This window comes from Limanda limanda, chromosome 2 (assembly GCF_963576545.1).
Source record: "Limanda limanda chromosome 2, fLimLim1.1, whole genome shotgun sequence".
NCBI classification, from domain to species: Eukaryota; Metazoa; Chordata; class Actinopteri; order Pleuronectiformes; family Pleuronectidae; genus Limanda; species Limanda limanda.
In genome coordinates this window covers 3,618,516-3,633,772 of record NC_083637.1, presented here as the reverse complement: position 1 = coordinate 3,633,772, position 15,257 = coordinate 3,618,516, and the positions used below count along the sequence as shown (strand labels likewise).

General features: G+C 40.9%; 1 protein-coding gene across 1 annotated transcript; it reads left to right on the top strand.

Annotated features, from left to right (window-relative positions):
• Positions 1-2,026: 2,026 nt before the first annotated feature.
• Positions 2,027-14,225, top strand: zgc:92360 (uncharacterized protein LOC436988 homolog). The gene is made up of 11 exons (XM_061095312.1): positions 2,027-2,118; positions 4,370-4,500; positions 5,447-5,538; positions 7,174-7,256; positions 7,357-7,469; positions 8,470-8,616; positions 9,010-9,093; positions 9,248-9,310; positions 10,566-10,637; positions 11,980-12,211; positions 13,333-14,225. Exons 1-11 carry the CDS (start codon positions 2,031-2,033, stop codon positions 13,359-13,361), a joined length of 1,134 nt encoding a protein of 377 aa, XP_060951295.1. The 5' UTR covers positions 2,027-2,030; the 3' UTR covers positions 13,362-14,225.
• Positions 14,226-15,257: the final 1,032 nt, after the last annotated feature.

Below are 15,257 nucleotides of genomic sequence, written 5' to 3'. Positions count from 1 at the left end.
GAGGACATTTTGGCTTCATTTCTGGACAGTGGGAGGAAGTGGATTGTCCTGTTTATTTACAGTCTGTGAATCTCTCACTCATCCGTGAAATACACGGAAATGAAAACATGAATTCCAGGCCACAGTTCTCAGCCAATACACATGAACACTTTTATTTAAGGAAGTGCCGTTAAAATGTCATTTTTTTCAACGTTAACTAACAGATGAAACCATGTGGCGCTCCTGCTGTTCGCCCGCTGTTTATGTGTTTGTGTTTTTCTAGACTGAATTGTGTTGTGCAACGTTTTGTTCTGCTTGTTCATGCATGAGTCAGGAGACAATGTGATTTAATGGCAGCAGGTTTTTAAGAAGCCCGGTTTTTATTTTCCCATCATCAGAACTGAATAATTCATTGAATTTAAATCTCCAGCCGATTTAAACTTTGCTGCACAGCTCCTGAAGTTTCATGTATTGGTTGTGTGTCATAGAATAGACAGAGTCACTGTGTATAGGAGAGAGACTCAAACTAATAACCTGGACTTTCTGCCATTTGGTCCCTGTCCTCCCTGGAGAGCTGAGAAGAGAGAGAAGCTGGGGAAGTGAGTCGTCAAGTCATTCAAAGAAGGAGAATGTTGTATCAATAGAATATTATCCCCCTCCCCTCAGAGAATCAGGATGTTCGGTTAAAGAGATGAATTTAATCGACAGAGGATCAAACTCACCTGAGCAACTCAACACTGGAGCCAGTGCGCATACCTGGAGGAAACGTGGTGAACTGGCGCCACCTACTGGACCAACACACAACCACCACAAGGTGCAGACTTGACTTGTATCTACAACAACACGGTACACAAAATACTCAATTGTACACACTTCCTTGTTGTAATTCAACACGTCTATTTAATTTACAGCATCCTCTAATATTGTTTTTGTATATTGAACCTTTTGACTTAGTTCAAATTGTCCTATTTCTTTTCCTTTTGCATATTATGATATATTACACTTAATGTACCTTTGTTTAGTGTAAAATTCATGCAGGACTTGAATGCAGTAATAAATAAGTAAATACACAAGTAAATGACATATGTATGTATGTATAGCTATATAATTCAATATGTATTAATATATGTTTAAGTTTTAATTGCAGATTGTTGTTTCCTTTCTATTGAAGCAGACGTGTTGAACTGTGGCTGCACTGAAACACAAAGCAACATTAAACCAAACCAGATCCTCTTCATTCCACGAAGCTTCAGCTTCAGGCAACTTTATTCACCTGTGTTGGATTGACAGCAAAATTATGAAACGTGAGCATGAATCCATCTTTGTCACGGTGTCAGATTTCAACATGTTTCCACTTCACCTCCTTTCTCCTGCTGCTGTTTGGATTCTCACATCTCGTCTTGCACAGAGGAGATGCGCGCACAGCGACCTGACTGTGAATTATGCGGAAAAGCAAGTTTGAACAACCTCTAACATTTCACTTCCTCGTGTGTGGACTTTATCTTTTCACACACACACAACACAACACACTCTCCTCCCCCTGAACACACACACACACACACACACACACACACACACACACACACACACACACACACACACACACACACACGGTCCTGCTGCGGGACTGTGGCGCTGGTTCTGGCTCCAGATTACGCGCATCACGTCCTCTGAGCCGAGCCGAACCTGGAGGAACAGACCGGACTGAGGGTCGAAGAGGAAGAGGAGGAGGAGGAAGAGGAGGAGGAGGAGGAGGAGGAGGAGGAGGAGGAGGAAAGTGGTTTCAATCTGGATCCGGATCCTTGATTCGGATGCTGTGGAGCCGGAGCTGACTCCCTGGAGCGCGCTGTGCCAACCTGTTCGCACTTGCCCGCAGCCAGGAGAGGGGGGGGTGGAGTGTGAGGAGGAGGAGGAGGAGGAGGCACACCTTTACCTTTCCTGGTTCTCCCCCACCCCCCCTCTCTCTCTCTCTCTCTCTCTCTCTCTCTCTCTCTCTCTCCCTCCTCCTTCTCTCTCCCTCTCCCTGGAAGCAGAGGAATCACCCATCTGACATGTCGGCCATCGACAGAGCCACGCGTGCGCTGCGGGAGATCCTGCACAACCCGGGGAACGACGCGTGCGCGGACTGTGGCGCGCCAGGTAGGAACATGGAGACATGTGTTAAACCAGCTGTACCGTGAGAAGGAGCTGAGGTGGGAGCTGTGGTGGGAGCTGTGGGAGGTGTGGGAGCTGTGGGAGGTGCCATGTTGCTAAAGCAGATCTGATCCCTCAGATAAAACCATGTCCATGCGCTGCTTTACCTGCAGATCCATGGATTTGAATTTGGTTTTGGTGCGTAAAGGTGTCCGGGTCTTTACGCGCTGTTCTGTGGCTGTGGAGGTGAAATGTGGGACCAGGTGAGCAGTGGGAGGGAGGAGCCTGCGGGGAACAGCTCCAGATCTCTGCTGTGAGATGTTGAAGCTGCCGCAGAAGAAGCTTCTCAGCGGGTTCCAACATGTCCGAGCTGCACACACCCTCAGCTGAGAGGCCCTGGACTCTGCTCCCCCCCCTCCACGACACCAGCTGAGGGAAGAGCCTGAGTCTGTCAGCTGGAGAAGTGCTACTGGAATTATAACTTATATAAATACCATCAAAGTGTAATAACAATTAAAGCACAGAAAGGAAAGTTCCACCACTTATTAGAAACTTACAGTAACTTGTTTTTCTGTGATGTAACTATTGTTTAAACAGAAGCCTAATGATCAAATCATACACATTTCATTAGAGGTTCGATAACAACCACTGTTCAAACGGTAGCTATGTTTTATTTGTTAATGTTGTTACGATTTTGCAGCTGCATATTTTGCTCCTATTCAATAACAACATGACAATGGACTTTTATGTTTTACTTCCGAAAGTAGAACCCCCCCGAAATGCAACTTGTTTTCCTCAAAATCCATGAAATGTTTTTTGGGAGTTTTGGGAGTAAATGAATGCCCAATAAAAACAAATCCCTGGATCTGACCCCTGATCCGGATCCGCTTCAACATTTAAAAGTTTCTTTATTGGCCTGTGGCTCATCCTTCCTCAAAGTTTCAGGAAACCTGGTTCTATGGTTTATGCAGAATCCTGCGAAAAACACAAACCAACAGAGAAACAAACACGCAAATGGACACTGATGGAAAATAACCTCCCAGGTGAAGGTGATAAGAGGAATCCTAGAAGTTGGTCATGTTTGATTAACTTGTACTCGGCTTATTACGAAGAACTAATTTAAATCTAAATGAATCATCCAAACATTCCACAGAGCTGAAGGATTTTCAGTCCAAACTCTAAACTGTGATAGAAGTTTGGTTTTCTGAAGCCAGGACGTCGCTCGACACGATTCAAAGATGAAAATACGAGTTAGTCTTCATTCAGAAGTGACTCTCTGGACACACAGACATTCATGGTTTAACTGTTATTCAACCTGTTGTTTGACCAGTGCAGTCAGTCTTGTCCATTTCGTGCTCTCCCCTGTTTAAAGACTCTGTGTTGCTTCCCACTAGTTGAAGATTATCTGGCTCTAAATGCAGTTAAAAGCTCATTTGTCCCTGTCTTCTGTCATTGGCCTTTGAAATTAGTCTGTGATTTTCCTGTCGTATTTATTAGTGTTTACAGTTTGGTGCAGTCAGATAAATGTCTTGTCTGCCAGAGATATCGCACCTGAAGTGTTATCCAAATACGAGCAAGCTGCTCTGACTCTATTTTTATTAAAATCTGTTAGATAATGTGTTTCTGCATTAAATATTCACACTTATGTTTCACCGAGGGACATTATTCTGCCATATTTTATAATGATCCTGCAGCAAAAGCTGTTTCACACCAACAAAAGCACCTTTAAAAGCGGCCTGTGCCATTTCATCCTGCTCAGAACCTCTGTCTCAGGTTTTGACTCCACACTGACGGAGGAGTGCTCTGTTGGTTTTGGCTTCACGGGTCAGCACACCCCCTCGTGCACGGCCTCATACGGTGAACTGCATTTTATTGCATTGCAGTAAGATCAGGAATTCACAGGATCCAGGCCCCGGGGCGTCGTGTCTCTGCAGTTGAGCAACGCAACAGATGTAATAACCTTTAAAAGACAGGCCCCGCCTTCATCTGTTAAATAATGATTACTCTCGAGAAGGTTCCGTGCACGTTGCAGCTTTTAGTGCATGTGTGGACTGAAGGAGTAAAACTAACTGAAGCAGCTTTTCTCTCAGATTCAGCCTCTTCAGTCACATTCAGGCTCACCCTCCTGTCGGTTCCTCCGGTCTGAGACTCACCTTAGACTGTGTCACAGTATTTGTTTGATCCCCACATCCTCTCCCTCCAAACCCACAGTATGCAAAACCTTATTCACGTGTTCTCTCCATCCTCCTGTCTGCAGATCCTGACTGGGGCTCCTGCTCTCTGGGCGTGTTCATCTGCCTGGCCTGCTCGGGGATCCACCGCAACATCCCCAACATCAGCAAGGTCAAGTCGCTGAGCCTGTCGCACTGGGAGGACCAGGAGATGCAGGTGAGGCCGAGTACATTTCAGTTTGAACCAAGTCTCATCGGTAAGACTTCACTGCTCTTTAAAGGGTTGGGATCAATATTTGAACATTGACAATGACCAGTTTGTTTCCATAACGACCAGCGAAAGTATTGAATCTCTTTGCAGCAACTTGTTATGAGCACATGAGACAAAAGTTACAAAACTCTTACCGTCAAATTACAGGGACAAACTTTAGTTATACTATAGAGGTTTAAAAACACACACAAATACAACTTTAATTTCATTGTTAATAATGAAAGAAATTCATTTGAACAAACTGTGATATAATTGTAACAGTAAAATTATACGATCTTCTCCCAAATGAGTTTAAAATACAGGTTTATTGCCACTTTATTTTGAAGTGCTCTCAGTGTGACTCAGCTCCACAGTGATTTTTATTTCTGCTTGAAATAAACAGCTTGAATAAAATAACAGAAGAACACAAAGCAGAAAAGGATCCTCACCCATCACAGTCAAGTCTCAGGCAGACGTCCTCTTCTCTCAGACAAAAAAATACTAGTACTTCATTTTTTTGGGAGTTTTTCTGATGGACACTTAAATTGTCTTTTTCTTTTCTCTTACTTCAAAACCCAGACGCCTGAAGAAACAAATGAAGCCTGATCTTCACATTTACAACCTACATTACAGTATTTTAAGCTTTTCCCCTTCAAAGCCTCTGTGGTGAAATAAATCATCAGTTATCTCAGATGTGAGAACATCACATTCCTGCCCAGTTTGGTTCCCCAGTGTTCCTGCAGCTGGGAGCGAGATTCCCAGAAATGAAATCATTAAAAAAATGATGTTGGTACCGTTCACGTCTTTATCCAGAGATATTTGTTGCATTAATCATTCCAACTCCCTGATTTATACGTTTGTTGTGTAACGTTGATGAGGATTTGTGTGCGTGTGTGTGTGTGTGTGTGTTCAGTTCATGGCTGAGAACGGTAATGAGCTGATGAAGAGTAAATACGAGGCTGCTGTTCCCGTCTACTACTACAAACCAACGCACAAAGACTGTCAGTGAGTAACCAACACACACAGACACACACAGATATAAAAATCATACAAGCTCTACAAAATATCCTTTTTGAACAAATTTATACATATTTGTGTCATATTTTTAAAGGTGTTTAGCACCAGAAGTCGGTATCTGTGTCACTTGAGGTATTCTGGCTTCCTCTGTGTGCAGCAGCAGGAAGTGGAGACACGGCGTCCATCTTTATTTACCGTTAGGAAGCAGTTTGTGTTTCAGAGAGAATCACCGATGTGTAAGTTATTGTCTGGTGTCTCACCTGCAGACACACTATGACTGCCTCATTGTCAGCGTGTGTCTATCAGACACAGTGAGGGATTGTGTTACTGTAGCTTTGGCCGGACCACCCGACAGGAACCACCACTGTGACGGAAACACGTTTCTGGAAAGAGATGAACCGTCTCAGGTGACATGAAATATTAACAAACAAATACCACTGCCGACATTTACCCGCTGACTGACAAGGTCTGATCCTGGAGAAGTTACCGAGAGCAGACTTCACTTTGAAAATAAGCATCCGATAAGTAATTTATGCAACAAATAAGATAAACAAGTTTTTCAGAAACAAATGATCAACTGTGAGAGCAAGCACAAGAAAAATCTATTGTGTGTGAATTGAAGGAGGAGCTCGCTGCCATTGCTGTGAAAGTTAGTCTGAGGACAGCTTGGATCTACATATGCCCTTCACACACACACAGACACACACACACACACACACACACAAACACACACACACACGCACACACACCACGCGTGGATCCGTCTTTGATCATCCGAGGAGGACACACTGAGGCCTGATCTCTTCTCTCTTCTGACTTCTGTGAATAAAGGAAGTTGACTCAGCTGGATTGAATTTGATCCTTTAGGTTTTCAGTGACTTTCAGGTATATATATATATATATATATATATATATATATATATATAGGGAGTAATAAATGTCCAGAACTGTGTATCAGCCAAGATATTTATCAAACACAAGACAAGATAATATGAGGTTTGAATTTCTACAGTCCAACCATGAACTTATTTATAGACCTTATTAAACTTTATTGTTAATAACTATACAAATAAATACAACAAACTATAGAGAACTTAAATGTATCTTAATTTTAAATGCAAATCCACACATTTCATCGCTTATTCTGTGGAATAATATTTTTCAAATCAGCAAACTTAAACAGGGCTTTAGTTTTTCACAGCCTCTTTTCTTTCCTGCGTCATTCTTCCCATTTTTTAAAATCAGCAAACATCAGCTCAGAAACTGATGGGAAAGGCTCATATTTACCTGACGATATTATCAGCCAACTGGAAATTAAGATAAGATAAGACTTTATTAATCCTGAAGCTCATTCTTGTGCCAGCTTGATCCAGATTACATCAAATCTAATGGAGCGCAGAAAATGAAACAATAGAATGTTACAACTAAAAGTTAGTTCCATTTCATACTCGTGTCAGAATATGCTTTACTGCATCATTGACTTGTGTTATTGTGTGTTCCGCTCAGTGTGTGTTACAAGCAGCTCTGCTTACCTGTCCTCTGTGTGTGTGTGTGTGTGTGTGTCTGTGTGTGTGTGTTCTCGTGTGTGTGTGTGTGTGTGTGTGTGTGTGTGTGTGTGTCCAGGGTGTTGCGGGAGCAGTGGATAAGAGCAAAGTACGAGAGGAAAGAGTTTTGTGAGCCGGGAAAGAGTTTCACTTATGAGGAAGGTAAGTGTGTGTTTGTGTTTGTATGCGTGTGTGTGTGTGTGTGTGTACATACATAAAACACACTCTTGTTAATAAATTACCTTTTGTCGTTCTCCTGCAGGAACTAGAGACGGCCTGTTGATGAAGAGGGGGCGGGACAACGGGCAGTTCCTCAGCAGGCGATTCGTCCTCTCAGAGCGGGAGGGGACTCTGAAGTATTTAACTAAATATGACGTAAGCAGCAGCACACACACACACACACACACACACCACACACACACACATACACACACACACACACACTTTACCTCCGCACACTCTCTCACATCTGCCATACTCCTTTAATTAGAAGGTGAATGTCTTCATACACACACACGCATGCAACCACATCACTGATACCTTAATTAAAAGACACTTTAAAGACATAAAATAAACTGCAGACAACACCCACACATTATTTGCCGCAGTATTTCTACGCACATCTTATTTACATACCCACACGTATACAAAATGACTTGTTACTGAGCGCCTCCGTGCAGCCGAGCACTTTGTTCTCCACAGTGACGCCGCTCAGGAGAGGAGGGAACAAGTTATTTAAAGACAGGAAAATTTGCCGATGCTGTTTTGTTTATTCTGCGAACAAGATATCTCCAGAACACCTTGAGGGAATTTCTTTAAACGCTTCCTATCGCCGGCTCACAAACCCTCTCACCGGTCGAGGAGAAACGTGTCAAATCTAATCTCCGTTAAAGGTGAGAACAGAGGATCCAAACTCACAGGTTCTGGCCTCAGAGCCTGATTAAAATCCACGTCAGGACAGATTAAAGCCCGGGAATCCACTCCCAGGTTCAGTGTGTGTTTCAGACATGATGGTTATCGGTGATGCTGATGTGTAGATAACACTAATCGATCTTATTTTCATGGTTCACTGCTTCAAAGAGCAGCAGACACAGCCCCGGGCCTTGATACCAAACTCACACCTTCACTTCATAACTAGACTTTTATTCTGAAGCCCAAAACTTCACTGAAAAAAGTTTATTTTCTCTTTATTCAACTTTAATTTCCCTACGAACCATTGTTAAAAACAACGTGTTTACTTTTCTGGTTATTCAAGCTGAAATCAACAGATTTACTATATTCAATCTGACTGATGCCTGAAGGAAGCAGTAACAACAACCTTCTTTTCCTCCTCTTCCTCCTCTTCCTCCTCTTCCTCCTCCCACCCTTCACGCAGGCTAAGGAGCCCAAAGCCGTGATCAAGGTGGACAGCATCAACGCCATCTTCCAGCCAGAGAAGATCGGAAACCCCCACGGCCTCCAGATCACGTACCTGAAAGACTACAGCACCCGCAACATGTTCATCTACCACGAAAACGGCAAGGTCGGTCTGGGATCTCCTGTGTGTGTGTGTGTGTGTGTGTGTGTTAACTTGTGACATTCAAGCTGCACAATCCATCGTTCATTCACACATATTGAAATGAATGGAAGAGCTCAGGGTTGTTTGTGTTCGGCTCCGACATCGGATGCTCGGGGGCTAAATGTGAAATTGCAACATGGTGGCAAAAGTAGTTTTAGTGGATAAAATCTATATATTTAACAATATTTTTGCGTGGAAACAAATACATCGAAAGATATTATAGATATAAGATAATTCACAATTCGGAAATGTGGGTGCTTATCTTCTGTTGACGTCATTTGAAAAATTGTCATAAACATCTGTTCCCTAAATATATGATGATATTTAAAAAGGAATAACTGAGTTTCTCTTCATCAGGAGATCGTTGACTGGTACAATTCGATTCGTGCAGTTCAGCTTCACTACCTGAAGGTGGCCTTTCCTGGGGCGACAGATGCTGAGGTGAGGAGACACACACACACACACACAAACAGACACACACACACACACACAAACACACCTACTGTTGATGATCAGTGGTACTTAAAAGATAGACCTGCTGCAGAGTTTTTCTAGAGTCACTCTTGATCCTTTTGTCTTATTTTGTCGCTTTCAGCTGGTTCCCAAACTCACCCGCAACTTCCTGAAGGAGGGATACATGGAGAAAACAGGACCCAGGGCAAGTTACTACCACACAGACACACACACACATACACACACCTCTGCTTTCTGTTGGGCTTTTTTAAATCAAACCCTGGCTTAATTCTAGATCAAGCTACGAACCCTATCCTCAGGTCTCTGTCTGTGATTCCATCTCCTGCTCATGTCTCACTCTCTTCACTGGAAGCTGAGCTGAGAGGGAAACTCTCAGCTCATTTGTTTCCTACACATGGAGGAGACAGAGCTGAGGAGGGAGTCACGGCCACAATGAGAACATCCAACATAAGAACAGTGGATTCACAGCAGCTGCACTGGTGTTAAAACTGTGGCTTTTCAGCCTCTTTCAGCTTTTCAATTATGTTTTTATATCTTTAAACACTACTATCAGGTAAATGTACTTTAAGTGACAGAATATTATACTAATTATTAAAAACAAGTATTCTTGCCTAAATGGTTGAATTGGGCTGCAAAGAAAATCAGGATCCGTCAAGAAGAATATTATAATATTATATATTATATAAACTTACATATAGATTATTTAAAAAATAAACCATTGACCACCTGCTCTTAAAAAATATTATTTAATATTTCCAACCTTGTCGCTGGTTTAGTGTCGTATTATATATCCTAGTTTGTATCTTGTGTTTTTGTATTAAGTGTTTCATGTGGTGTTGTAACGCTGAAGGATCTGATCGTAACTTACTTGATTTTCACGGTTGTGTTAAACAACAGATTGTGTTTCGCTACTGCACCGGAGAATTGTGGGCATTGTAGTATTTCTCCTAGACATCACAAATACACAATGTTTTTCTTTAAACACAGTTGATATTATTAGATTTGTGGTTTGTTTAGATAAGTTTCACAGTCTCGTAGCTTGTGGTGAACTTTGGTTTACTACTATATTATTATTTATTCTGATTAATCAAAATCTCTAACAACAAACAAAAACCAATACAACACACAAATAAGAAATAACAACTGACAAAGCATCTTGTCTCCTTTAAAATGTGAGTTTAAAAAGTATATTATCTGGGTTTCAGATTGATGATCAGACTAATTAAGGTTAATTTGAAGACATGATTATAAACTGAAAGTAACTGATGAAGTGTTAACACCAGACAGAGTGTGAGTCACAGACAGACGTCGCCTTTGGTCCAACGCTGCTTTGTGTCCTTACACAGTCTCTCTCTCTCTCTCTCTCTCTCTCTCGCTGACTGTCTCTTTGTCTCTCGCCCCACGTCTGACGGTGTCCTCCTCTCTTTTTGTCTCTTTAGCAAACAGAAGGTTTCAAGAAGCGCTGGTTCACTCTTGACCACAGACGGCTCATGTACTTCAAAGATCCACTGGTATGATACACACACACACGCACACAGACACACACACCATGGGATGGACGTACAGGAAGTTATTTTCTCCATCAAGCAAATGAGATGTGGGGATATGAAGCCATGACTCAGCGAGGAGAGGACGATATAAAGTCGTTTCATTCCCAGTGTCACATTATTAAAAATGTGGGCCTTTCCCAGTTTGGAGAATCTCGAAATGAAATGTGAAAACCTGAAGGATCGAGACTTAGCATCACATAGGATGTTCATTTGAGCTGGTTTGCAAAATATATGTTTGCCTGTTGCCTTCTTCAAAAAGCAGAATGTGCATCATCTTGTTAGTTATACTTCAAAAAATAATACGTAATTTTTGGGCACATCAGCACAACATTATAATAATTATCAGGATAGAGAAAGAAACTTGATTAAATCGATTAAATTACGACTTTATTCTGGTAATATCACAAATATTTTTTTCTCAAATTTTGACTTTTCACTTCATTGGTGGACTTTTTTCTTGTAATATTTATTAGAAGAAATTTACTAAATATATTGTTTTCATTGGCTTTGAAATGGTATTTGATTCACTTAATTCATTTCCCGACCTGGTTTGGGAACCAGCCTCTGTTTCTGCTTTCAGCTGTATGATCTGATATAAGCATTTGAGACGTTGTGAAAGTGAGACTGTGAGTCAGTGGGAGATTAGAGCCGAGCGTTTATTGCAGTGTTTTTATTACACAGAGACTTTGCCAGGAGCCTGAAGAAGAGTGGGGGGGTTTCTGCTCATCGGATAACAAAGGCAGATTAGCTGCTGACGTAAAAAGGAGCAATAATTATCTGCACCAGAGGAAAAGTCTGAATAAACCCCAGAGAGGGTTCCACAAGAAAGAGTAGTGAGTGAAAAGAAAAGGGAAGTGAAGTCTGATGTGGAGAATAGGAGGAGGATAATCATGATAATAATGAAAACAGATGATTCACCAGGCTGCACTTTATTAAAGAGTTTAAATGACATAATGCAGCATGACAAAGTGAACAGTGGTCGGGCTGCAGGAAACAGCCTCATGCTTATTTTATTTCACACATGTTTTTGGCTTCACTTTCACAATCAGGTGAATTACCGAAACCCCCTAGTGGCCATGTAGCTAAAATGCATGTGGTGTAATAGTTCCCATGAGTAACTCGGATTGTGGCCGTATCCTTCTTTGTCTGCCACAGTTTCATAATGAACTAAACTCTTTTTCCACTCTCACAGTGACGTATGAGATCTGCACTTCGTGATCGGCAGCGTTGCTTGTTTGCAGAATTGTGTTGTCTTGCTTTTCCGAGCTGCTCTCACACACACACCTGTGCTGCTTTGCTCAAGGACGCCTTTGCCAAAGGCGAGGTCTTCCTGGGACACAGGGACCACGGTTACAACGTGTCCACCGGCTTGCCCGCTGGCACCCACTGCAACGGCGCCTGGCAGCACGGCATCACCATACAGACGCCCGAGCGCTACTTCCTGTTCACCTGCGAGATGGAGAGCGACCAGCTGGAGTGGGTGAAGCTCTTCAACGACGTCATGAGCGTGCCCATGTCCCCCCAGGAGTACACAAGTGAGAACTCACACGTTTTTGAATGCTTATTAAATATGAATCAGCTGATAGATAGATAGATAGATAGATAGATAGATAGATAGATAGATAGATAGATAGATAGATAGATAGATAGATAGATAGATAGATAGATAGATAGATAGATAGATAGATAGATAGATAGATAGATAGATAGATAGATAGATAGATAGATAGATAGATAGATAGATAGATAGATAGATAGATAGATAGATAGATAGATAGATAGATTGATTGATTGATTGATTGATTGATTGATTGATTGATTGATTGATTGATTGATTGATTGATTGATTGATTGATTGATTGATTGATTGATTGATAGATAGATAGATAGATAGATTGATTGATTGATTGATTGATTGATAGATAGATAGATAGATAGATAGATAGATAGATAGATAGATAGATAGATAGATAGATAGATAGATAGATAGATAGATAGATAGATAGATAGATAGATAGATAGATAGATAGATAGATAGATAGATAGATAGATAGATAGATACTTTATTAATCCCGGGGGAAATTTAGATCATCCAGTAGCTTATACAGTTAACACTTAAACACCTCACTGACATACATACATAAATCACATACGGAGAATATATATACAGATACTGGAATGGGATGCAATGATGTGATTGTGGTCCACTGGTCTATGATGCAACACCCCCCTCCCCTCTCTGCATTGTGTCTTTATGGATTTTCCATGTTCACTCAGAACGATCCAGCTCTGACCTCAGAGCAGTTTCAGTGAGGAAGCTGTGGCTGAACTTCCTCTGTGACATTTGACAGAGGATGTTTTTCTTTCACAGATTTTAAAGAAGTTTTCCTACAGTACTTCTTTGACAAAACATACATTAATACATATTCATATAATTTATGCTGAGAAATCAACCACTAAAACATGGAGTAAACCTCTTCACATACGATGGCTCAGCATCAATGTAAAGATATAAATCTCTTCAATCAAAGCACTAGGTTACAAATAAGAAAAGGGATAATATCCACAACACCTCTTCAGTATCAACAATACAGTGAATCAGATAAAGTCTCAGGTTCTTTTCTTTCTCTAACGTTGGACTTGTGTGTGTTTTCAGTGGAGGCCATGTTCAAACACCGGCCCTGACGGAGCCGAGGCCTGAGGGACGTCTCCTCTCTGTCCTTCACTGATCTGACACTGGACCCACTTCCGCTCTGGCTCCCTCTATAGGTTGGGGGAGAAACCTGCATGGTCACACTGGTGGTTGTTGCTGGTAATATGAGGTTAAGGATGCAAACAAGGACCAAGGCAGCATTCATTGTTGGAATTAAGAAATATAAAGAAATATTAATAACAATAATCAATTTAATTAGCTGCAAACGATCACTTTTCAGTCAGGGCGGACGTAACACAAATATCATCTTGGAGTTTATGTTTCTGATGTTTGGATTATTAGGCGTCACTCATGCAAACCAACTATGTGAACTATGTGGATTTAATTTGTATCATGTTAAATATATTTTAGTGTTTAGATTTAAGATTTAAGAAAAAGTTGTAGTTAAGGTGAGAAGAGCCTTGATGCTTTTCGTGAAATGCTTTTTATACAGATGTGAAATGATGAAATGTTTCGTAACATAGACTGCGAATAAAGATGGACGACACGACGGCTCCCCAAAAGTGAAGCCATTTCATCTTGATCGCCCCCTGGTGGCTGGCTGCAGTATAGGACATAAACCCCACCTCCTCCGTGTTAGCAGATGGGACATGGGCCAAACTAAAAAGTCAAAGTACATGTGAAATATGTTACATGTGATATATAAAGATAGTTTCTGCCATCTTTGATCGAATCAACAGCTGCGACTGATGCGCTTGTGCTCAATGGCAGCATTTGAATATTGATGATATGATATTTTGGCTTCATTTCTGGACACTGGGAGGAGGTGGAGATGTGTCCTCCATCTTTATTTACAGTCTTTGATTTAATAAGTTACAAAGAGTCAAATTGAGTCAGTGGTGGATTCAGAATTTTTTTTTATTCCTTTTTTTTTTAAATAAACATTTAACACAACCACTGTTTCAATCCATAAAGTAAAAACTGGTTTGTTATTATCCAAACTGCAACATACGTTTCTGTGTTTTACATCTTGATTCTGATTTATTTAACCTTTTTAAAGACACATCACCTTTAATCAGATGTGTGGGATAAACTTCAAGGCCAATAGATGGTGTAACAGCGCCTCCAAGTGGCAGCTGTGATGAAAACAAACTAGTTAGTTAGTTTACTTTGTTTGTATAGATATCAAACAACAAGTTGTAACGTCTTGTTGGTTTAGATCTTTTTTTAAATTTTCTTATTCACATTTTGAGATTTGGTGCCATATCACTTTAAAGGCATTCCTCTGCTTGGCCACATCACACATGTAATTATTGAGCATGAATAAAAAAAGATTTTTACATTCACTAATTCATTTATGTTAATTTAGCAGATCTACATTATTTTAAAAACACTTCCTCAAAATCACAGAGATATAAACTACCCTCTGCACTGAAACAATGTGCTGCCAACTTGAAATGAAAACATCTAAAAATGTATTATACCACAAAGTATACAGACAAATATTAAACATTTCAGTAGAAACTTTCTGAAACATCCCTTAAGTTTTACTCACAAAGCTGAGCCATGATTTTGTTTATAAAAGTTCAGATGAGTCAAAACTCAATGTCAAATGTTTCTTTCTGTTGGAATTCATGCATCTAAAAGCTGATTTTACTGCAAGTAACATTCTGCAGAAACTTAGATGCAGATATATAGTTCACAAAGAGAGATGATTTTTAAGTTTGGTTAGAAAACTAAATAAATTCCACTTTAAAATAAATATCCCAAAGTGGTTGTGCACCTGCGTGTGTACTTGTGTGTGTTCTCGTGTGTGTACTCCTGTGTGTACTCGTGAACAGTTGCTTCAGTCAGTGATGTCGTCGGGGGTCTAAAACTACACCTTGGTGCTCAGAGACGGTGGGATGAGGCCCGAGAGGAATACCTCA